This window comes from Anolis carolinensis, chromosome 2 (assembly GCF_035594765.1).
Source record: "Anolis carolinensis isolate JA03-04 chromosome 2, rAnoCar3.1.pri, whole genome shotgun sequence".
In the NCBI taxonomy this organism is placed as follows: domain Eukaryota; kingdom Metazoa; phylum Chordata; class Lepidosauria; order Squamata; family Dactyloidae; genus Anolis; species Anolis carolinensis.
Window position 1 is genome coordinate 181029671 of NC_085842.1, and position 23183 is coordinate 181052853.

The 23183-nt window shown below is 42.6% G+C and overlaps 1 protein-coding gene across 1 annotated transcript in view; it reads left to right on the forward strand.

Annotated features, from left to right (window-relative positions):
* Window positions 1–23183, forward strand: part of syp (synaptophysin) — a 59189-nt gene that overhangs the window by 14836 nt on the left and 21170 nt on the right. The window contains exons 3-4 of the mRNA XM_062971238.1: window positions 21480–21604; window positions 22956–23154. Of these exons, the coding sequence (XP_062827308.1) occupies window positions 21480–21604; window positions 22956–23154 (324 nt within the window). The remainder of the gene's footprint in view (window positions 1–21479; window positions 21605–22955; window positions 23155–23183) is intronic.

A 23183-nucleotide genomic window follows, 5' to 3' on the forward strand; every position in this document is an offset into this window, starting at 1 on the left:
GATTACAACTCTCATCATCCTCAGCCAGCACGACCTGTTTGAAGTCAATGAGATTTATCCCAACAGAATCTGGATATGCGGAGTTGGAAAAACATGTCATATAGAAACTCTTCCCATATCTTCTGCGTAGAACAGTGTTTCTCAACCTGGGGATTGGGACCCCCTCTGGGGAGGTCACAAGGGGGGTCGCCAAAGAAAATCAGAAAACACATATTTCTGATGGTCTTAGGAATCCAAATTCCTCCAGTATTTTCTGTTGGTCATGGGGGTTCTGTGTGGGAAGTTTGGTCCAATTCTATAGTTGTGGGGTTCAAGGGAATCTTTTATTGTATGTGAACTATAAATCCCAGCAACTACAACTCCTAAATGACAAGGTCTATTTTCACCAAACTCCACCAGTGTTCACATTTGCTCATATTGAGTATTCGTGCCAAGTTTGGTCCAGATCCGTCATTGTTTGGAGTCCACAGTGCTGTCTGGATGTAGGTGAACTACAACTCCAAAACTCAAGGTCAATGCCCACCAAACCCTTCCAGTATTTTTTGTTGGGCATGGGAGTTCTGTGTGCCAAGTCTGGTTCAATTCCATGGTTGGTGGAGTTCAAAATGCACTTTGATTGTAGGTGAACCAAAAATCCCAACAACTACAACTCCTAAATGACAAAATCACCCCCCTCCCACTCCACCAGTATTCAAATTTGGGTGTATTAAGTGTATTTGTGCCAAATTTGTTCCAGTGAATGAAAATAAATCCTGCATATCAGATATTTATATTATGATTCATAACAATAGCAAAATTACAATTATGAAGTAGCAACAAAAATAATTTTATGGTTGGGGGTCACTACAACATGAGGAACTGTATTAAGGGGTCGCAGCATTAGGAAGCTTGAGAACCACTGGCATAGAAGGTAGTCATAGAGATTCCTTAAGCAACTTTACTTAGATATATATTCCTATCTAACTTGCATGGATCTGAACTGATTTAAATTCTGGACAAATTTAGAAGCCTCCTCTAAAGCCCCCTCCCAAATGAGCTTTTCTTGACTCTGTTTTGCTTGAGATAAAAACACCTCTGCTGTGCTGTTTTCCAAACCCCTGAGCATGTTTTTGCTTGCCATCAAGCCATTATTAACTTGTGCAGAACCTATCATAGGGTTTTCTTGACAAACTGTATACAGAGGGGTCTTAGCTAGTGGTTCTCAACCTGTGGGTCCCCAGTTGTTTTGGCCTTCAACTCTCAGAAATCATAACAGCTGGTAAACTGGCTGGGATTTCTGCGAGTTATAGGCCAAAACACCTAGGTGCCCATGGGTTGAGCACCACTACTATAAGCTGAGAGAGTGCTTGCTCAAAGGCACTCAGTTGATTTCCATGTCTGAGTATGAATTTGAACTCTTTTCTCCAGAGTCATAGTCCAACACTGAAACCACCATACCATGCTGGTTCTCTAAAATTGAGTCACTGGGTTAAAAAGAAATATGGGTATTGGTGTCTCTTGCTCAAGGCCCCTGGAATGACTACCTGCCCTTGGATACATCCTCTTCATTTTAAATGAAGCTTACGGAAGAGCTGTTCCTGATAGTTTCTTCTCTCTCAAGCTTTATAAAAGGTAAAGGTAAAGGTTTCCCCTGACGTTAAGTCCAGTCCTGTCTGACTCTGGGGGTTGGTGCTCATCTCCATTTCTAAGCCGAAGAGCCGGCGTTGTCCGTAGACACCTCCAAGGTCATGTGGCCAGCATGACTGCATGGAGCGCCCTTACCTTCCCACCGGAGCAGTACCTATTGATCTACTCACATTGGCATGTTTTCGAACTGCTAGGTTGGCAGGAGCTGGAGCTAACAGCGGGCGCTCACTCCGCTCCCGGGATTTGAACCTGGGATCTTTCGGTCTGCAAGTTCAGCAGCGCTTTAATACACTTTGCCACTGGGTCTCCTGGTTATACCGCATTATAAATACCGATCTCACAAAAAGACAATGCACATGGCTTTTACCCTACTTTATCCCTACACCAATCCTGTGAGGTAGGCAGCTGAGATTGACTGGCCCAAGATCATCACCCTGTAAGCATGTAATACAGGGTATCTGACTCATTTTCATTGAGGGCTACATCAACCTTATGATTGCCTTCAAAGGGCCATTAAATCCATAGACAGAGAATCTGTGGATACAAAGGACCAGCTATAATTTTTTTAGATAGTGGTCAATGCTCTTTAGTTTTTGTCCAATTTGGATGTTATTGAATGACAACCTTCATCACTTTTGATGATCTGTCATGCAGACTGGGGATGATGGGAATTGCAACCCAACAGCACTAGTGACTCTGAGATTGAGGAAAGGTTCAACGGCATGTGAAATCCAGACATCATATCCACAAGCCTGGATATCAATCTAAATTCAAGCCCCATTATCCTGACTAAACAGAACAAACTGCAGTCTTCCGGATGTTATTATATCACAACTCCCATCAGATCTAGTCATGATTTATTTCAGCATCTGGAAGGCCACAAAAATGACATAGTAGACCAGATTTGGTTTGTAACAAAAGTAGAGATTTATCCTTTGGTCTCCTTACAGAGCACAACGTATAATGCTTCAGATGTTGTTGCCGCTCCCAACAGCTCTGGCCATGATGGGAGGCTTGTTGTAACCACTACACAACACTAGGCCACTTCATACTTCAGAAGTGCTCTGTGAATCTTGAGTGTTCATTAGTGATCATGAATACAGCAAAATATAAATTTGTAAATGACAGAAACAAAACCAAGACTCACAAATATTTAGAAAAGTTTGAGCATCAGACTCCAACTCTGGAGACCAGGGTTTGGATCCCTTCTCAGCCATAGAAGCCCATTGGGTGACCTTGTATACCTCAGGTGCTCCAAGTCTCAGAGGAAGGCAAAGGCAACCTCCTTCTGAACAAATCATCCTGAGAACTGGTGAATGATGTCCATTTGCTATCAAATAGTGTTAGAGAAACCCCTAAGAAACCCAGCAACTCCAAAACTGTGTTTTGGAACACTGTTTCATTCACATCAACAGGAGTTGGAACTTCATCTGTACTATACCGTTTGTTAGGAGGAACTATAGTGTTAGGGAAAAGTCCCAATTTATAAGTTCTGGAATATTTTAAAATATGTTTGATTGCCAGACTCACAGTTGTCTAACACTAAAAGGATATATGTCCATTACCTCAACTGCTCCAGACCTGATAAAAGGTAAAAATCACAATGGTGCATAGTATCATCTAAGGTTGGGCCCCTGGTGGTAGCGCAGTGTGTTAAAGTGCTGAGCTGCTGAACTTGCAGACCAAAAGGTCCCAGGTTCAAATCCCGGGAGCAGAATGAGCGCCCTCTGTTAGCCCCAGCTCCTGCCAACCTAGCAGTTCGAAAACATGCAAATGTGAGTAGATCAATAGGTACCGCTCTGGCGGGAAGGTAAGGGCGCTCCATGCAGTCATGCCGGCCACATGACCTTGGAGGTGTCTATGGACAACGCTGGCTCTTCGGCTTAGAAATGGAGATGAGCACCAATCCCCAGAGTCGGTCACGACTGGACTTAACGTCAGGGGAAAACCTTTACCTTTACTCTATAATCTAAGGTTATGAAAATTAATCATTGAGTCAACCGGACTTACACTAAAGTGCTATTATGTTCAATAGATAAATATTTATTGCATTACAACCGGGTAGACTGGGTAAAATGTGACCCTCCAGTTGGTTTTGGACCACATTCCTTATCAACCCTAACCAGCTTTACTGATGAAAGTTGTAGTCCAGCAACATGTAGTGGCCCCCTTTCTTGCTAAAAGCTGTGTTATAGCTTAAAGCAGGGGTCCCCAAACTAAGGCCCGGGGGCCGGATGCGGCCCATCGAAGCCATTTATCCGGCCCCCACGGCACAAGGGCAGAAGGGGGTTGGGCTAAATGACCCAAGAGGTCTCTTCTTCTCTTAAAACCATTATTATTATTATTATTATTATTATTATTATTATTATTATTATTATTATTATTAGAAACACAACAAAATGAGTCCACAGCAGACACTCTGCTGGCTGTTGTATTGGATCATATGTCGGACACTTCCCAAGTGTCTAGGACTGTGTGATGTATCGGCGAATAATGCGTGCAGATCCCAGTAAGGTGGCCTTCTGCAGCTGACAGATGGTAATTTTGTTAGCGCCGATTGTGTTTAAGTGCAGGCCAAGGTCTTTAGGCACTGCACCCAATGTGCCAATCACCACTGGGACCACCTTGACTGGCTTGTGCCAGAGTCTTTGTAATTCGATCTTTAAATCCTCATATCGTGTCAGCTTTTCCAGTTGTTTGTCCTCAATCCTTCTGTCACCTGGGACTGCAACATCGACAATCCATACTTTGTTTTTTAACACGATTGTGAGGTCAGGAGTATTGTGTTCCAAAACCCTGTATTATTATTATTATTATTATTATTATTATTATTATTATTATTATTATTATTTATTAACAACATTGAAGCTGGGTGGCCATCTGTCAGGGGTGCTTTGCTTGTGCTTTTGATGCACAGAGGCAGAAGGGGGTTGGACTAAATGGCCCAAGGGGTCTCTTCCAACCCTCTTTATTATTATTATTATTATTATTATTATTATTATTATTATTATTATTATTATTAACATTGAGGCTGGGTGGCCATCTGTCAGGGGTGCTGTGCTTGTGCTTTCGGTGCACAAAGGCAGAAGGGGATTGGACTCAATGGCCCAAAGGGTCTCTGCCAACCCTCTTTTTTATTATTATTGTTCTTATTATTATTAATTATTGCTCAGTGGCCAACTATAGTCCGGCCCTCCAATGGTCCGAAGGATCATGACATGGCCCCCTGTTTAAAAAGTTTGGGGACCCCTGGCTTAAAGCTTCGTTGGACTAAAACATTTATTAAAATAGAACACTCAATTGGAAAATAATGCTGCAAACCATTGGGAATTGTCCCATGCAGGCAAAGCATTAAAATGTATACACAATTAAAAGGGAGGCATACAAAGAAGAGGGCAAATCAGTTCTAACCAAAGGACAACAAAGAAAGGAAGGAAGAGTCATTTCCAGCCTCTTCCCAGCCTGAAAGCAGAATAAGCTACGCCTTCCCTTGCTTGATACTCTACTTATGTTGTGGGCTGCAGCTCCCATTATCCCCCTAGCATGCCCATGGCCCATGCTGGCCGAGTGTGAGATGGAAAGACTGTAGTCCAGCACACTGGGAGGACATGCAACTGGGAGAAACTAATTTGAAAGACTCATTGGGCCGTTAAGACTGACATAATGAATCCTGCTTGTGTATACGTACTGCAAGCCACGTAGCACTTCTCAGTGTTTTGTTCCAGCATATCCAAAAATACCTAACCAAAAGAGAGAAACTGCATAGAATATTACAGGGATTTCCTATGTCAAACTGTAAGCTAGCCATGCCGTGGATCCAAAACATTTAGAGACCATGCCATTTTGTAGGAAGAGAAAACCTTCAGACGTGAATGGGCCATCCTTTGGGTCCTGCTTATGCTTATTCCTGGAGAAACAGTACAAAGCTAAGCTGCACAGAAAACATCGATAAAAGAACAAAACCTAGCTAGTGTTACACTTTAACAATCATAGAGTCAAAATGAAAGCAAGTAACAGCCGTAGAGAACAATACAGCAGTTGGAGGAACTATTATTTGGTCTCCTGTTGATCCTCAAAAATGCTATGTTGGCTTTCCTCCCTCTAGAAAGCTTGGAATAATTCTAGATTACTCAAACCCCGGTGGCGAAGTGTGTTAAAGCACTGAGCTGCTGAACTTGCAGACTGAAAGGTCCCAGGTTCAAACCCGGGAGCGGCATGAACTCCCACTGTTAGCTCCAGCTTCTGCCAACCTAGCAGTTCGAAAACATGCCAATGTGAGTAGATGAATAGGTACCGCTCCGGCGGGAAGGTAACGCCGCTCCATGCAGTCATGCCGGCCACATGACCTTGGAGGTGTCTCTTCGGTTTAGAAATGGAGATGAGCACCAACTCCCAGAGTCAGACATGACTGGACTTAACGTCAGGGGAAACCTTTACCTTTACCTTACTCGTATTTTGCCCAGATTTTCCCCACCAGATAGGGCATGAGAGCTTTCTCTCTCTCTCAGTCGTATAGCCGTTTCCGCCTCTTCATAACCTCATGGACCAATCCATGCCAGAGCTCCCTGTCGGCCATCGCCGCCCCCAGTTCCTTCAAGAAGAGAGCTTTAGCTAAGACAAAATTGGCCTGCCAGATGTGAATTAACTCTTTCCCGCAGAATGCCTCACCTTTGGCCAAGGTGGCTGGGACCAAAAAACGGTCCAACGACATTTGGAGAGGCATGGACATCCCAAATCTGATCTAGACGTACTGGATTAGTTTCGGATTCTCCATGTTGCTGGAACATGTCACCCCAGAGGTCCCTTTCCCTGTCTTTTCTTTCATATCTCTATCCCTGGAGGCACTAGCATCATAAATGCTAAATCCCTTTATCTCTCAGATCCACCAGCACTTCATAATCCATCTTTTCTTGCTTGGTTTACAAGCCGGGGGGAGGGAGGGCACATCTGTCCTGAGATTTGCTTAGAAGTGCTTTCCATGCACTCATAAACCACGTAGTGCACATGAAGTGTCTGCCTCTGCCGAACCGTTTCCAGCAGCGGAAAGAATGGCTCTGGGCCTTGTCACCAAACCAGATCTCCCATCAAAGTCGGTGAAAAAGAGATTCTCTCTGGAGCGTAATGCTGATTTCTATTTCCATCTCTCCAGTATAATGCTTGTTCTGCTATTTAGCATTTTCCCTGGACCATGGCTTCTCATAGACTTGCAAACTAATGAGCATCATATGACTCTTCCCAGGACCTTTTGCCTGCCTCAGCTGTTGCCCGTAAGGCACAATCTTTGTAACATTGCAAGCAGGTGTTGAAGTGCCTTTTAACAATCGCAACTGCCACATCAATGAAATGCTTCGGTAGCTTGTGCCATTGAGCTTCCTTCCACATATAGCCTTGAAACTCTCTTCATGCCTGTTGTGTGTCCTTTACCTGAAATGTTTGGGACCAAAAGTGTTTTTCCCCCCTGATTTTGGAATATCTGTATTGGCATATGTGTACACAATGAGATGTCTTGGAGATGAGACCCAAATATAAACATGAAATTAATTAAGGTCACATAGACATCTTATACACAGAGCCTATTAATTTTGCACATGAAAGAAAGTTTGTGTACAGTGAACCATTGGGAAAGCAATTGTCCACCATCCATGTGGACAATTTTGGATTTTGAACTATTTTGGATCAGGGATGCCCAACCTGTAATTTATCCAGTCATACAATGAGCTCATAAGCATTGACACGCCAGCACATGCATACCAAGGTTATTCCTTCCTTGTGGCATTTAACCTTTAACCATAAGAGAGAACAAAAACGTGGTTATGGGACCAGGCATTTGAGCATGAGTAGCAGCAAAAATGAGATATGAATATATGACCTACTGACAGACCCCACCTGGACATGGAAAGCGCCTTAAATGTATATTTAAATGTATAATTATGTTTATTTTGAATGTATATTCTTAATTTTATTGTAATTTTTAATCTCGATGGATTTTATATATACAGTATATATGTTTATATTGTAAGCCGTCCTGAGTCCCCTGATGGGTGAGAAGGGCAGGGTAGAAGTGATGTAATAAATAAAATAAAAATAAATAAGAGTTGTTGTGAGTGTTTTGGGCTGTATGACCATGTTCCAGAAGCATTCTCTCCTGGCGTTTCGCCCACATCTATGGCAGGCATTCTTGGAGGTTGTGATATACCTCACAACCTCTGAGGATGCCTGCCATAGATGTGGGTGAAACGTCAGGAGAGAACGCTTCTGGAAAATGGCCATACAGCCCGAAAAACTCACAACAACCCTGTGATTCTGGCCATGAAAGCCTTAAACATTAACCATAAGGTTTTTATTTTTTATTTTTATCGAAACTGCAAGACGCTTCTGGTGTGAAAGAATTGGCCCCCTACAGAGACGTTGCCCAGGGGACATGCGGATGTGTTACCATCCAGCTGGGAGGCTTCTCTCATGTCCCCGCATGGGAAGCTAGGGCTGACAGACAGGAGCTCACCCCGTCTCGCATATTTTAACTGCCAACCTTCAGGTCAGCAGTTCAGCTGGCACAAGGGTTTAATCCACTGCACCACGGCAGTCCCCTAACCATAAGGTTAAATGCCACGAGGGAGGAATAACTTTGTTATGCATGTGCTGGCATGGCAATGCCAAGGCTCCAGAGTTTTCTGGACTGTGGCTCCTAGGCTGGACTATACAATCCATGCAGAAGAAGGATATATCCGCAGACTTCAGGGTGTGATAAGTTTCCACAGAACCATAGAGCTGAAGGGACCCCAATTTAGCCCAACTCTCTGCCATCTATATCTATCATCTGTATCTATATTTATGTGCATGGTTGTTTGTTGGTTTGTACCACAAAGGCTCCTACATGGTTGGATGGATATGAATCTGGCACACAGATGTTTCATTGTCCAACTTAAAATAATTGAACTCAAAACACCCTGTATGAGCCCAGAGCTGAGAGAAAGGAAAGGATCAAAGTGGATTAATGGTAACTAAGATTGGCTATGGCTAAGTCAATCATAGAATTATAGAGTTGGAAGAGAACTCATGCCCATCCAGTCCAACCCCCTGCCAAGAAGCAGGAAATTGATTCTCCTTTCCTGTAGTTTGAAGCCATTGTTCCGCGTCCTAGTCTCCAGGGCAGCAAAAACAAGCTTGCTCCCTCCTCCCTATAACTTCCCCTCATATATTTGTACATGGCTATCATGTCTCCTCTCAGCTTTCTCTTCTGCAGGCTAAACATGCCCAGCTCTTTCAGCCGCTCCTCATAGGGCTTGTTCTCCAGACCCTTGATCATTCTAGTCGCCTTCCTCTGGGCACTTTCTAGCTTGTCAACATCCCCCTTCAATTGTGGTGTCCAAAATGGGACAGAGTATTCCAGGTGTGGTCTGACCAAGGCGGAATAGAGGGGGAGCATGACTTCCATGGATCTAGACACTATACTCCTATTTATGCAGGCCAAAACCTCATTGGCTTTTTTGAAGTTGCCCTCTGTGGTGCCATCGGGAAAGAAAGGGAGTGACATGTCACTAGGCTGTTGCTAAGTGACATGTGTATGAGGGGGAGGGAGGGAGGAAAGAAAGAAGGAAAAGAGAGGAAGAGAAAGGAAAGCGGAAAATGTATGAGGGGAGGACCGGAAAGACAGAGAAAGCACCTTGTGAGGTAGGCCTTCTCAAGGCTGGAGAAGGGAGAAAGTAGGGAGGTAGTGGTCCCAAGAACACCTGGGCAACCCTGAGGATATATCATATGCTAGTGTAGAAATCAAGCAACACAGTGGTTTAAACCGCTAAGCTGCTGAACTTGCTGACTGAAAGGTCGGCGGTTTGAATCTGGGGAGCAAGGTGAGCTTCCACTGTTAGCCCCAGCTTCTGCCAACCTAGCAGTTCAAAAACATGCACATGTGAGTAGATCAATAGGTACTACTCCGGCAGGAAGGTAACAGCGCTCCATGCAGTCATGCCAGCCACATGACCTTGGAGGTGTCTACAGACAACGCCGGCTCTTTGGCTTAGAAATGGAGATGAGCACCAACCCCAAGAGTTGGACACGACTAGACTTAATGTCAGGGGAAAACCTTTACCTTTACCTAGTGTAGAAATCAAATCAAATCAAATCTTTACATGACCTGTACGAAGACTTGTTGAGGATTCCAGATGAATGGATTCTAATCTTGGACATGCTTAAAATTGTATATAATGCGATTTTATTTTGTAATGGTATCTGTTTTATATGAATTGTTGTTTTGTAGATTGTTTTATATGAATTTTTGTTTTAAGGCATTGAATTTCTGCCTATTTATTGTAAGCCGCTTTGAGTCCCCTCAGGGAGAAAGGCGGGGTAAAAGCGATGTAAATAAATAAATAAATTTCCAGAGGTGGGGATCTTCAAGGGGGAAGAGGAGGAGGAGGAGCAGAAACAGCTGGCTGAGGAAGGCATGTGGGCTTGCGCTGTAAAGCATGCCCATCTGGCACAGGGCCGGCACAAGAGCTGCAGCAACAGATGCTCTTTGCTCAGTGCCTCTGCACTTGTGATAAGCCGCTCAATCTGAAAGAGTTTAGCTCTTCATCCCAGTGAACAAAGGCCAGGTCCACCTGGATAGGAAAATAGGGACAATCTCCCCCAACCATCCACGGTGAAGTAGAGGGTTCATATACCTTTGTTATGCTTCCTCTTTTTCTCCTGTTTTTTTTTTCCCACTGGCAGGAGCCAAAGACCTGGATGTCACTGAGGCAGGCTCCTCGGGGGTGGCAGACAGCAAAGTGGGTCAGGCCGGGTTAATATTATATCTAGTCCTGCTCAGCCAGGGAGGGAGGGAAGGAGATTAAAAGGAGAGGGAGGGGGGGAGAGAGAGAGAAAGAAGCTTGCTCTCCTCCTCCTCTTCTGGTCTCCCTCTCTGCCCAGCTCAGCCTCTGCTCTAAAAATACCTCTCCTGGCGCTGTGGGTTTCTCTGCTGATCCGCAGAGATGACCATGAACCCAAATCCTTCTGCTTCCCCAGCCTGGCATGGGATTAAGAAAGAGTGGCCCAGCCCAAGAGGTCCCCCCAGCACCCCCTGCCGGAGGCCCCGGGGAAAGCAGGGCTGAAAGAAGAGCCCTGTGTGTCTGCCATTGTGAAGAACTCAGGCAGGGGGGAATCCTTTTAAATCCCACCTCTGCCACCAATTTGTGAAGAACTCAGGCAGTGGGGAATCCTTTTAAATTTGTAAAGAGCTAAGAATGACTGAGGCTCTTCTAGGCAGGGGAAAAACTTTTTAATCCCACCGCCAATTTGCAAAGATGTTATTATTATATATTTTATATCCGCTGCCACCATTTATTAAAGATGTTTTATTTAAAAGCTGCCACCAGAGGTAAAGATGTTTATAATGCGGCCACCAGATGTTAAGGGGATTATCAACTCTTGCCACCAGTATAGAAGATGTAGCCACTGGCTATTTTTCTTCTTTTTTGTTTGCTTTTGATGGTAATATAGATTTCAGAGACTGAGATGTTAAAAAGAACAGTAACACGTTTATTCAGGCACAAGCTTAATGGTTACAATTCTCACTTAGAGGCACTTTGATTGACAGTTGCAATGCTATACTGAGGTGTTTCAAACTTTAAATGCCACTTCTTTCTCTCTAACCTGCAGTCACCCTGTGAATTACAATCACAGCCTATCTGTTCATAGAATCATAGAATCATAGAATAGTAGAGTTAGAAGAGACCTCATGGGCCATCCAGTCCAACCCCCTGCTAAGAAGCAGGAAATCGCATTCAAAGCACCCCCTACAGATGGCCATCCAGCCTCTGCTTAAAAGCCTCCAAAGAAGGAACCTCCACCATGGCCCGGGGGAGAGAGTTCCACTGCCAAACAGCCCTCACAGTGAGGAAGTTCTTCCTGATGTTCAGGTGGAATCTCCTTTCCTGTAGTTTGAAGACATTGTTCCATGTCCTAGTCTGCAGGGCAGCATAAAACAAGCTTGTTCCCTCCTCCCTATGACTTCCCTTCACGTATTTGTACATGGCTATCATGTCTCCTCTCAGCCTTCTCTTCTGCAGGCTAAACATGCCCAGCTCTTTAAGCCGCTCCTCATAGGGCTTGTTCTCCAGACCCTTGATCATTTTAGTCGCCCTCCTCTGGACGCTTTCCAGCTTGTCAACATCTCCCTTCAACTGCGGTGCCCAAAATTGGACACAGTATTCCAGGTGTGGTCTGACCAAGGCAGAATAGAGGGGGAGCATAACTTCCCTGGATCTAGACGCTATTCCCCTATTGATGCAGGCCAGAATCCCATTGGCTTTTTTAGCTGCTGCATCACATTGTTGGCTCATGTTTAACTTGTTGTCCACGAGGACTCCAAGGTCTTTTTCGCACACACTGCTGTCAAGCCAGGCGTCCCCCATTCTGTATCTTTGATTTCCATTTTTTTTGCCGAAGTGAAGTATCTTGCATTTGTCCCTGTTGAACTTCATTTTGTTAGTTTCGGCCCATCTCTCTAGTCCTTATCTGGAAACAGGTTACCTTAAAATAAGTCACCAAACTTATTTTAAATTGACTCAAAAAAGCACTTGAGCCTCCCTGATTCTCTGAGAATCAGTCTTCACTGTAATTCATCCGATTACAGACTTCCTTAAAATAAGTCACCAAACTTATTTTAAATTGACTCAAAATGACCAATTGAGTCTCCCTGATTCCCTAACTTAGGATCAGCCTTCCCTGAGCTTCAACAGAGCCCAGACTCTAAAATCAACCTTCCCTGTGGTTCTCTGACCACAGACTGAGTTTCCCTCCAAATTCTGCTCTCTTCAGCTAAACGTAGTTGGCTCCGCCTACTTCTCCATGGCAAGCACTCATGAGAGCAGAGTAACTGAAATATTAACCCTTTTTAAAACACAGTTAAACATGGCATCTGTAAATAAAAAAATCACACTTCGTTACACCATCAATGATGACATCAATGTATTTATAATGGAATGGAATGCAGCACTCCTTTAATTATGAGTATATGCCCATTTAATATATCTATCCATAATTATATGTTTACCATGTTTACTCGAGTCTAATGCGCCATCGAATCTAATGCGCACCTCAATTTTCAAAACCCTGAAACCCAAAAAAAGGATTTGCTGCTGAATGTAATGTGCAGCAGCAAAAAGTGTACTCTTTGTAATTTGGCCAAAAAAAAAAAGGTGCGCATTACAGTGGCTGCTTGCTTAGAATTCCTTCTTTAAAAATAAAAGTGTTAGAACACCAAAGCTTCCAACAATGGAAAATAAAAGCTTGGGGTACATCAGTGCTGTGGAATTAATCCACTTTAACTGCCCCTATGGGGTCATAGAGGCTGTAGTGTGGGATTATGGGGGCCGCCAAAGAATGCACCAAATTACAAATCCCAGCATTGTGGAGCATTGAGCCATGGCAATTAAATTAGAGACAAAGTCCCTTAAATAGGAGCTCCAGGTGCCACTCCTCAAATAGCTTCCTTTTTTGCTTTGGCTCAGCACTAGGTAAAGGTAAAGGTTTCCCCTGACGTTAAGTCCAGTCATGACCGACAATGGGAGTTAGTGCTCATCTCCATTTCTAAGCCGAAGAGCCGGCGTTGTCCGTAGACACCTCCAAGGTCAAGTGGCCAACATGACTGCATGGAGCTCCATTACCTTCCCGCCGGTGCGGTACCTATTGATCTACTCACATTGGCATGTTTTCGAACTGCTAGGTTGGCAGGAGCTGGGGCTAACAGCGGGCGCTCATTCCGCTCCCGGGATTTGAACCTGGGACCTTTTGGTCTGCAGGTTCAGCAGCTCAGTGCTTTAACACACTGTGCCACCAGGGACCCCGGCTCAGCACTAGGATTACCATATTACGCAAATCCAATGTGCACCCTAACTTTGGGAAGATATTTTAGCCAAAAAGGGGGAGCATTCGAATCGAGAAAATATGGTAGCTATATGCCCATTTGATTCTGGATAACTATAGATATTTACCCATTTAATTATTGATAGTTTTGTGTGTGTGTGTGTGTGTGTGTGTATGCACATATACATACAAACATACATACATACATACTGTATATATGTCCAATTAATTACAGACAGTAATATACATATAACGTGTATGTGTGTGTGTGTATCTCCATTAATTCATGATGGGAACATAGTCATTTTATTATTGATGGCAATATAGGTGAAGGTAAAGGTTTTCCCCTGACGTTAGGTCTAGTCGTGTCCAACTCAGGGAGTTGGTGCTCATTTCCATTTCTAAGCTGAAGAGCCAGCATTGTCTGTAGACACCTCCTAGATCATGTGGCCGGCATGACTGCATGGAGCACCGTTATCTTCCCGCCAGAGTGGTACCTATTGATCTACTCACATTTACATGTTTTCGAACTGCTAAGTTGGCAGAAGCTGGGGCTAACAGCGGGAGCTCACTCTGTTCCCCGGATTCGAACCGCCAACCTTTTGGTCAGCAAATTCAGCAGCTCAGCAGTTTAACCCACTGTGCCACCGGGGGCTCCTAAGTGATGGCTCTCTCTATATATATTTATATATATGCCCAACTTAATTATAGATATGTGTGTGTGTGTGTATATATATATGTCTGTGTGTGTGTCTGTGTGTGTGTATCCATAATTAAATGCATATATTATTATCAATAAATAATTGAGCATATATATGTATATATAAAACCATCCATAATTAAATGGCTGTATGGCTGCTTGTGTGTGTGTACATATATATAGCCATCAATAATTAAATGAGCATATATATATATATATATATATATATATATATATATATATTGCCATCATTAATTAAATGGATGTGAATCTATATTACCATCAATAATTAATTCGTACACACACAGAGTATATAGAATCATAGAATCATAGAATAGTAGAGTTGGAAGAGACCTCATGGGCCATCCAGTCCAACCCCCTGCCAAGAAGCATACACACAGGGCCACACACCTATTTAATTTATTAACACTTTTAGGGACACTTTTCAGGGGACCTACACACTGCCTTACACAAAGAGGGCCCTGTCAATCCTGAAAGGAAACAGGTCTTGGTAGTAGGCAAGTCCCTCCTTGGAGGAACCAAAGCTGTCATTTCCAGACAGGATGGCTTGGCTCAAGAAATATGCTGCCTCCTGGGGGCAAAAATACACCATGTCACTCAGAGGCTCACCAGGCTCCTCAAGCCCCATCATGCTTCCCCTCTCATGCTGATTCATGCAGAAAGCAATGATACTGCTAGGCATACCTTTCAAAAGATCACAAATGATTTTTGAGCTCTCAAAACAAAGCTATAACAGTGTAATGTACACATGGTCTTTTCATCCCTCCTCCCTGTCGTAAGACTACAAGGCCCTACAAGGGCCAGAAAAATAGTACAGGTCAATTACCAGCTCAGAAAATGGTGTCAGGAGGAACGCTTTGGCTTAATCAACCATAGCCTACTTTTCCAGGAGGATGTCCTACTGGTAGTGATGGGGTGCATCTCACACAAGTAGGAAAACACCTTTTTACTCACAAACCTCATCAGGCACACTTTAAACTAGGTCCATCGGGGGAAAGGGACAACAGCCTTGTGAACAGTACGTTATCCACGACTGCAGGGAACTGCCAAAAGGCTAAATGGAGAGTTGCACAAACACAACAAGGACCAAGAAGCGAGATCACAATAAACTCAAATAAACAGCCCAGGGTAAGATCCCAGGGGCTTACATGTCTTTACACTAATGCACAGAGCATGGGAAATAAATAAGATGAACTCCAACTTTTAGCACAACACCACACTTACAATGTCATAGGCATCACTGAAACCTGGTGGGATGACTCCTATCACTGGAATGTAACCATTAAAGGCTAAAACCTCTTTCACATAAACAGAACAAAGGGGAGAGGAGGGGGAGTAGCCTTATATGTCAAAAACAGTTATGTCGCAGAAGAGATGCAAGACTGCAATCCAGGAAACCAGCTTGAAAGCATCTGGATAAAAATCAAGGGAACCGAGACTCAAAAAGGTCTTGTCGTAGATGTCTACTACAGACCACTGAGCCAGGATGAAGAACTCGATGAAGCCTTCTGTCAACAGTTGATCAAACAGGCATAAAGAAGAGATGTAGTAGCCATGAGTGATTTCAACTATCCCGATATTTGCTGGAAAACAAACTCAGCCAAGAATACAAAGTCCAACAAATTCCTCACTTGCCTTGCAGATAATTTTATGGTCCAGAAGGTAGAAGAGGCAACAAGGGGATCGGCTACTCTTGATCTCATTCTAACAAACGCAGAGGACCTGATCAATGCAGTAGAAGTGGAGCAGGTGACCATGTGCTCCTGCAGGTTGGAATACAAAGGAAGGCTGAAACAACAACAACAACTACTACTACAACTACTACTTTATTTTTATAACTGCCACCATCTTCCTGACAGGACTAGGGGTGGCTTACATGGGGACCAAGCCTGAAGAACAAGTGTACAAGATATAAAATAAAATGCATAACAACAATATAATTAAAAGCAATTAAAACCCCAGAATAAAAGCAGCATACAATACATCAATGAGCATCAAAATATCAAAAAGTGAGATATTGCAAATAAAATTGCAAAGGGAAAGGGCAAGGTTTGTACAAACGCAAGACTATAGGAACAGGAATGGAAATAAAGTGCTGGAACTTTAGGAGAGCTGACTTCTGAAAAATGAAGGAAATACTGAGCAGCATTCTGTGGACGTTGAGGATGGATGGGAGTTTTTCAAAGGTGAAATATTCAAGGTGCAAATGCAAACATTGCCAACAAAGAGGAAAAAATAAGACAAGTGCAAAGAAGCCAGAATGGATGTCCAAAGAACTTCTCACTGGGCTAAGACTCAAAAGAGACATGGACAAAATGTGGAGAAGCGGAGAAATCACCAAAGAAGAATTCAAATGAATAACCAACTCCTGTAGGGAAAAGGTTTGCAAGGTCAAAGAGCAAAATGAGCTCAGGCTTGCCAGGGACATTAAAAACAACAAAAAGGTCTTCTTTGCTTGTGTCGATAGGAAAAGGAAGAACAAGGAGGCGATAGGGCCTCTACGAGGAGCAGATGGAGTGATGCTGACGGGATAGGGAATAGGCAGAACTACTTAATGTCTTCTTTGCCTCGGTCTTCTCACAAAAATACTGAAAGATAGAACTCATTTGAGATGAGATGCTGAAGAAAAAGTATTCGATCCCGTGGGCTGCTGAAAAGATAAATAAATGGGACAGTGAAAGCTGGACAGTGAAAAATAATGGGTTCTACACCAAATGAAGCCTAGAAGCCAAGATGACTAAAGTGAGACTGTTGTATTTTTGGCCATATTATCTATCAGAAGACATCACAGGAAAAGACAATAATGCTTAGTAAGATAGAACAGAGTAGGAAAAGAGACCCACTTTAGTACAGTATGACTAAATTTGAATCAGTCTCTATCAACCTACATCCAACTACTAGCCCCGAGCAAAGCCAACTCATTGAATCAATAGCAGAATGGTAAATCAACACTTACGTCAATTCAGTTTCTATTCTAGTTGGGTTAGCAATTAGATTTAAGGAATTGATTTTAACACTCCTGTTTAATTAAATGCTTAAAAATTTCCCAAAGATAAAAATATGGTTTTAAATATTATTATTTTTAAAAAAATCTATTTTCAATTAGCCTGCATTTTTATAATACAGTAGAGTCTCACTTATCCAACACTCGCTTATCCAATGTTCTGGATTATCCAACACATTTTTGTAGTCAATGTTTTCAATACATCGTGATATTTTGGTGCTAAATTCGTAAATACATTAATTACTACATAGCATTACTGCATATTGAACTACTTTTTCTGTCAAATTTGTTGTATAACATGATGTTTTGGTGCTTAATTTGTAAAATCATAACCTAATTTGTTTAGTAGGATTTCCCTTAATCTCTCCTTATTATCCAACATATTCGCTTATCCAACGTTCTGCCGGCCCGTTTACATTGGATAAGCGAGACTCTACTGTATATGAACATACAGATGAATGCAATCTGCCACATTTTGCTAACCCTTTTTTAACTGTAGCAAGATCATGTTACTTCTTCCAATCAGCAACAATTTTATGTGTTGAAACTATTTAGTATGTTACAATCTTGTTTCCAACTCCAGTTTTATTCCATAAAATAGGAAGTAGGATCTGAAATGAATTAACTTGATTCCTTTCACAACTCTCTCCTCTCCCTCTCACCGCAAAGTGTACAACATTTCCACATGTATACCAGATTTATAATATCAAACAGCATGCCATGTCTTACACCTCCAGCATTGTCCAAAGTTAAAGAATGCTCAAACTTTCATACAGTGGCACTTATTTCACATGTCAGTAAGGTAATGCTCAAGATCCTGCAAGGATTTCCCCTGGCATTAAGTACAATTGTGTCCCACTCTGGGGGTTGGTGCGCATCTCTATTTCTAAGCCGAAGAGCCGGCATTGCCCATAGATGCCTCCAAGGTTATGTGACCGGCATGACTGCATGGAGTGCCTTACCTTCCCGCCAAATCAGTACCTGTTGATCTACTCACATTTGCATGTTTCCGAACTGCAAGGTTGGCAGAAGCTGGGGCTAACAGCAAGAGCTCACCCTGCCCCCCGGATTCAAACCGCCGACCTTTTGGTCAGCAAGTTCACCAGCTCTGCGGATTCCTGCAAGGTGGACTCCAGCAATACATGAAGCGAGAGTTTCCAAATGTACAAGCTGGCTTTAGATAAGATAGAGGAACAAGAGACCAAATTGCCAATATCCGCTGGATAATGGAGGAAGGTAGGGAGTTTCAGAAAACATCTATTTCTGTTTTATTGACTATTCTAAAGCCTTTGACTGTGTGGATCATAATAAATTGTGGCAAGTTCTTGGTGGTATGGGTATATCAAGTCACCTTGTCTGTCTCCTGAGAAATCTGTATAAAGACCAAGTAGCCACAGTAAGAACAAATCACGGAACAACGATTGGGAAAAGAATGCGGCAGGGCTGCCTACTTTCACCCTCCCTATTCAACTTGTGCGCAGAACACATCATGCGACGTGCGGGGCTTGATGAACCCAAGGCTGAAATTACAATTGCTAGAAGAAACATTAACAACCTTAGATATGCAGATGATACCACTCTGATGGCTGAAAGTGAGGAGGAGCTGAGGAGCCTTATCACCAAGGTGAAAGAAGAAAGTGCAAAAGCTGGGCTGCAGTTAAACGTCAAGAAAACCACGATCATGGTAACTACACCTATTGATAACTGGCAAATAGAGGGAGAAAACATGGAGGCAGTGACAGACTTTATATTTCTAGGCGCGAAGATCACTGCAGATGCAGACTGCAGCCAGGAAATCAGAAGACGTTTACTTCTTGGGAGGAGAGCAATGGCCAACCTTGACAAAATAGTGAAGAGCAGAGACATCACACTGGCAACGAAGTTCCGCATAGTCAAAGCAATGGTATTCCCCATAGTGACCTATGGATGCGAGAGCTGGACCATAAGGAAGGCTGAGCAAAGGAAGATAGACACATTTGAACTGTGGTGTTGGAGGAAAATCCTGAGAGTGCCTTGGACTGCAAGAAGATCCAACCAGTCCATCCTCCAGGAAATAATGCCCGGCTGCTCACTGCAGGGAAGGATATTAGAGGCAAAGATAAAGTACTTTGGCCACATAATGAGAAGACAGGAAAGCTTGGAGAAGAGAATGATGCTGGGGAAAATAGAAGGAAAAAGGAAGAGGGGTCGATCAAGGGCAAGGTCGATGGATGGTATCCTTGAAATGACTGGCTTGACCTTGTAGGAGCTAGGGGTGGCAACATCTGACAGGGAGCTCTGGCGTGGGCTGGACCATGAGGTCATGAAGATTCAGAAGTGACTTAATGAATAAACATTGAAAAATATAATGATAAAAAAATCTTGCTTGAATAGAGCAGTGGTACATTTTCAAAAGCAGGTTCTCATCATCACTGATCTCAGCAAGGAGAGTAAAGGATATCAGCAAACCAGCTGTAGCAGTTTTCATTTCAACTATCACCAGATCTTTTGTAAAGTCAAGGTGTCTTAATTATCCATTAAACACCTGCTCACTTCCATCTCTTTTGCATTGGGTGCCGGGCTTTAGCACAGCTGGTTAAACTATTAGCTGCAGTTCATCTTGTCAACCAAAAGTTTGACAGTTAAAAGCCCGGGTCAAGGTGAGCTCCTGGCCTTTAGCCCAACTTCTACCTACCTAGCAGTTTGAAAGCAAAATGTGAGTAGATAAATAGGTACTGCTTAAAAGCGGAGATGTATTTTAAGACACCCATAAGCAGGAAGTTTACGAACAAAGGTCTTCGGAAGGGAGGTGAAGTGACAGACACACACACACCCCTGGCCAGAATCGAGCACAAGCCTACAAGATGCCAAAGATGGGAAAAGCCATATATATACACACACACATACATACACACACACACACACACACACCTCTATCTATGTATAATTGTTTGTCTTGACAGTGTATACACTGCATTGAATGTTTGCTGCATATGTATGTTCTGTGATCTGCCCTGAGCCCCCTTTGGGATGAGAAGAGTGGAACATAAATACTGTAAATAAATACATAAATATTGTTACTATGCAAATCCAACATTCTCAACCATCCATAGCTCCAATAGTGAAATCCCAGTACTTTGATCCCCTCCTTTAATCCCTCATTCCATAATAGCACTGGTCATACTATATTTTTGTCTTGCTTATCCAACCTTCGCTTATCCAATGTTCTGTATTATCCAACGCAGTCTGCCTTTTAATAGTCAATGTTTTTGTATTCAATGTTTTCAATACATTGCAATGTTTCGGTGCTAAATTAGTAAATACAGTAATTACTACATAATGTTACCGTGTATTGAACTGGCTTTTTCTGTCGATTTGTTGTAAAACATGATGTTTTCATGCTTAATTTGTAAAATCATAACGTAATTTGACGTTTAATAGGCTTTTCTTTAATCCCTCCTTATTATCCAACATTTTCGCTTATCCAATGGACTGTTTATGTTGGATAAGCAAGACTCTACTGTAATCATTTATGAAATGTATACATTTCTTGGTATTTGTTACTGTTTTCAGGCATGCTGTGTGCAACTGTCTTCTTACATTGTCCACCTCTTTCCTGCACAGGTTAGCAAGTGTGTGTATGCTTTACATTGAATACCCCTTATTCTAAATGTTTGGGGGCCAGAAATATTTTGGATTTGGGATTTTTCAGAATACCTTTATTTGCCTATAGAAGTTTCTGCATTGTGCAATATCTTAGAGATGAGACCCAAGCCAAAACAGAAAATTAATTAATGTCTCACATATAGATTCGATCTGTAGCCTGAAAGTAATTCTGAGCAATATTTTAAAATAAAGTTGTGCCTGAAAACACATTTGTGTACACTGAATTATCAGAAAGGAAAAGTAGTACTATGGCTGGATCTACACTGTCCTATTTCCCAGGATCTGATCCCAGATTAACTGCATTGAACTGGATTATATGAGTATCCACTGCTAGATAATCTGGGATAAGCAGATGATCTGAGATCATATCCTGAGATATAGGGCAGTGTAGATCCAGCCTATCTCAGCCACCCACATGTGCAAGTTTAGATTTTGGAATATTTTGGATAAGCAATGCTCAATGTGTGAAATGTGATGATCCTTAAATAGTGGTAAAGCACTGCAGCATATATATGGAGGCTCTACTTGTGTAGGGTTTTCAGAACAATCTGAAGATTGTAGCCATGCACTTATATAGTGTCTGTGTTGCCTTGAACACTCACATTTTATCCCTTTCTCTCTCATTTCCCCCCACAGTTCTTTTCCATCTTTGCATTTGCAACATGTGGCAGCTACACCGGAGAATTTTGCCTGAGTGTCGAATGCCCCAACAAGAATGAGAGTGATCTCAGTATAGAGGTGGAGTTTGCATATCCCTTCCGGTGAGTTGAGTCCAAATATGGTTGCTCCATTGAGTAAAGCAAGCCAAGAAAATAATGGTGGGCAGAGAGTGTCTCTTGACAAAAACTGGAACCATCACAAAACCCCAAAAGACCAAATAGTAACCTTCACAAAGAAGGGCAGAAAAAGATGCCATAGGAGACAGAGTCTGGTTTTGTTTGCTATCAAGTCAGTTTCAACTTATGGTGACCAGAGGTCCAGCATTTCTGTGTTCTCAAATAATATGCTGTGTCCAGGTTGGTTCATCAAGTGCTCTGCTGTGAAACCAAGGACACAGAAATGCTGGACCCCTCTAACAACCACCATGTCAGACTACACAGAGAAGCCATTGAAATCCACAAGCATGTGGACAATTTCAACAGAAAGGAGGAAACCATGAAAATGATCAAAATCTGGCTACCAATATTTAAAAACTTTAAAATCAGGACAGTAAATAAAGAACAACACTCAACAGACAGGGTAATTCCAGACAAAAAAACAATCAGGACCAGTTAACACCTCCCAACAAAGGATTCCCTCAGACAGGAAGCAGCCAGATTTTGCAGCTGCTAGGCCACTCAATGCTAATCAAGCTGCCTAATTGCCTCAGGCAGACAAGAGTTTTTTTCTCCCACTCTGAACATTGCACAGATACAGTAGAGTCTCACTTATCCAACACTCGCTTATCCAACATTCTGGATTATCCAACGCATTTTTGTAGTCAATGTTTTCAATACATCGTGATATTTTGGTTCTAAGTTCGTAAATACAGTAATTACTACATAGCATTACTGCATATTGAACTACTTTTTCTGCCAAATTTGTTGTATAACATGTTTTGGTGCTTAATTTGTAAAATCATAACCTAATTTGATGTTTAATAGGCTTTTCCTTAATCCCTCCTTATTATCCAACATATTTGCTTATCCAACATTCTGCCGGCCCGTTTATGTTGGATAAGTGAGACTCTACTGTATATAAACCACACTTGTCTAGTATCCAACAGGCCTCACAGTCTCTGAGGATGCCTGCCATAGATATGGGTGAAACATCAGGAGAGAATGCTTCTGGAACATGGCCATACAGCCAGGAAAACTCACAGCAACCCATTATCATCCTCATTATTATTATCTTCACTGATTGATCCTAGTTTTTACTATAAGAAAGGATGGAACACCTCTCCGAATAACTTTCATAATCCTCTTGCTTGTCTTCTGAAAGCAATACAAAATTGCAAAATTGAGCTCTTTTTTTTGCCTTGGTGCAGATTTAAAGTAAAAACAATTCTAGAGTACATAGAGCAATGGAATGGAGGATCCCCATGTCTTACTTTCTCTGGCTTTCTTCTTCCAGGCTCCACCAGGTGTATTTTGATGCCCCGGCCTGTAAAGGGACTGAACAGGAGAAGGTTTTCTTGATCGGAGACTATTCCTCCTCCGCCGAATTTTTCGTCACCATCGCAGTCTTTGCCTTCCTGTACTCTCTAGCTGCCATTGTCGTCTACATCTTCATGCAGGACAAATACAGGGAGAACAACAAGGGCCCCATGATTGTGAGTCTAGTGCAAAACGAGCGGGGCTA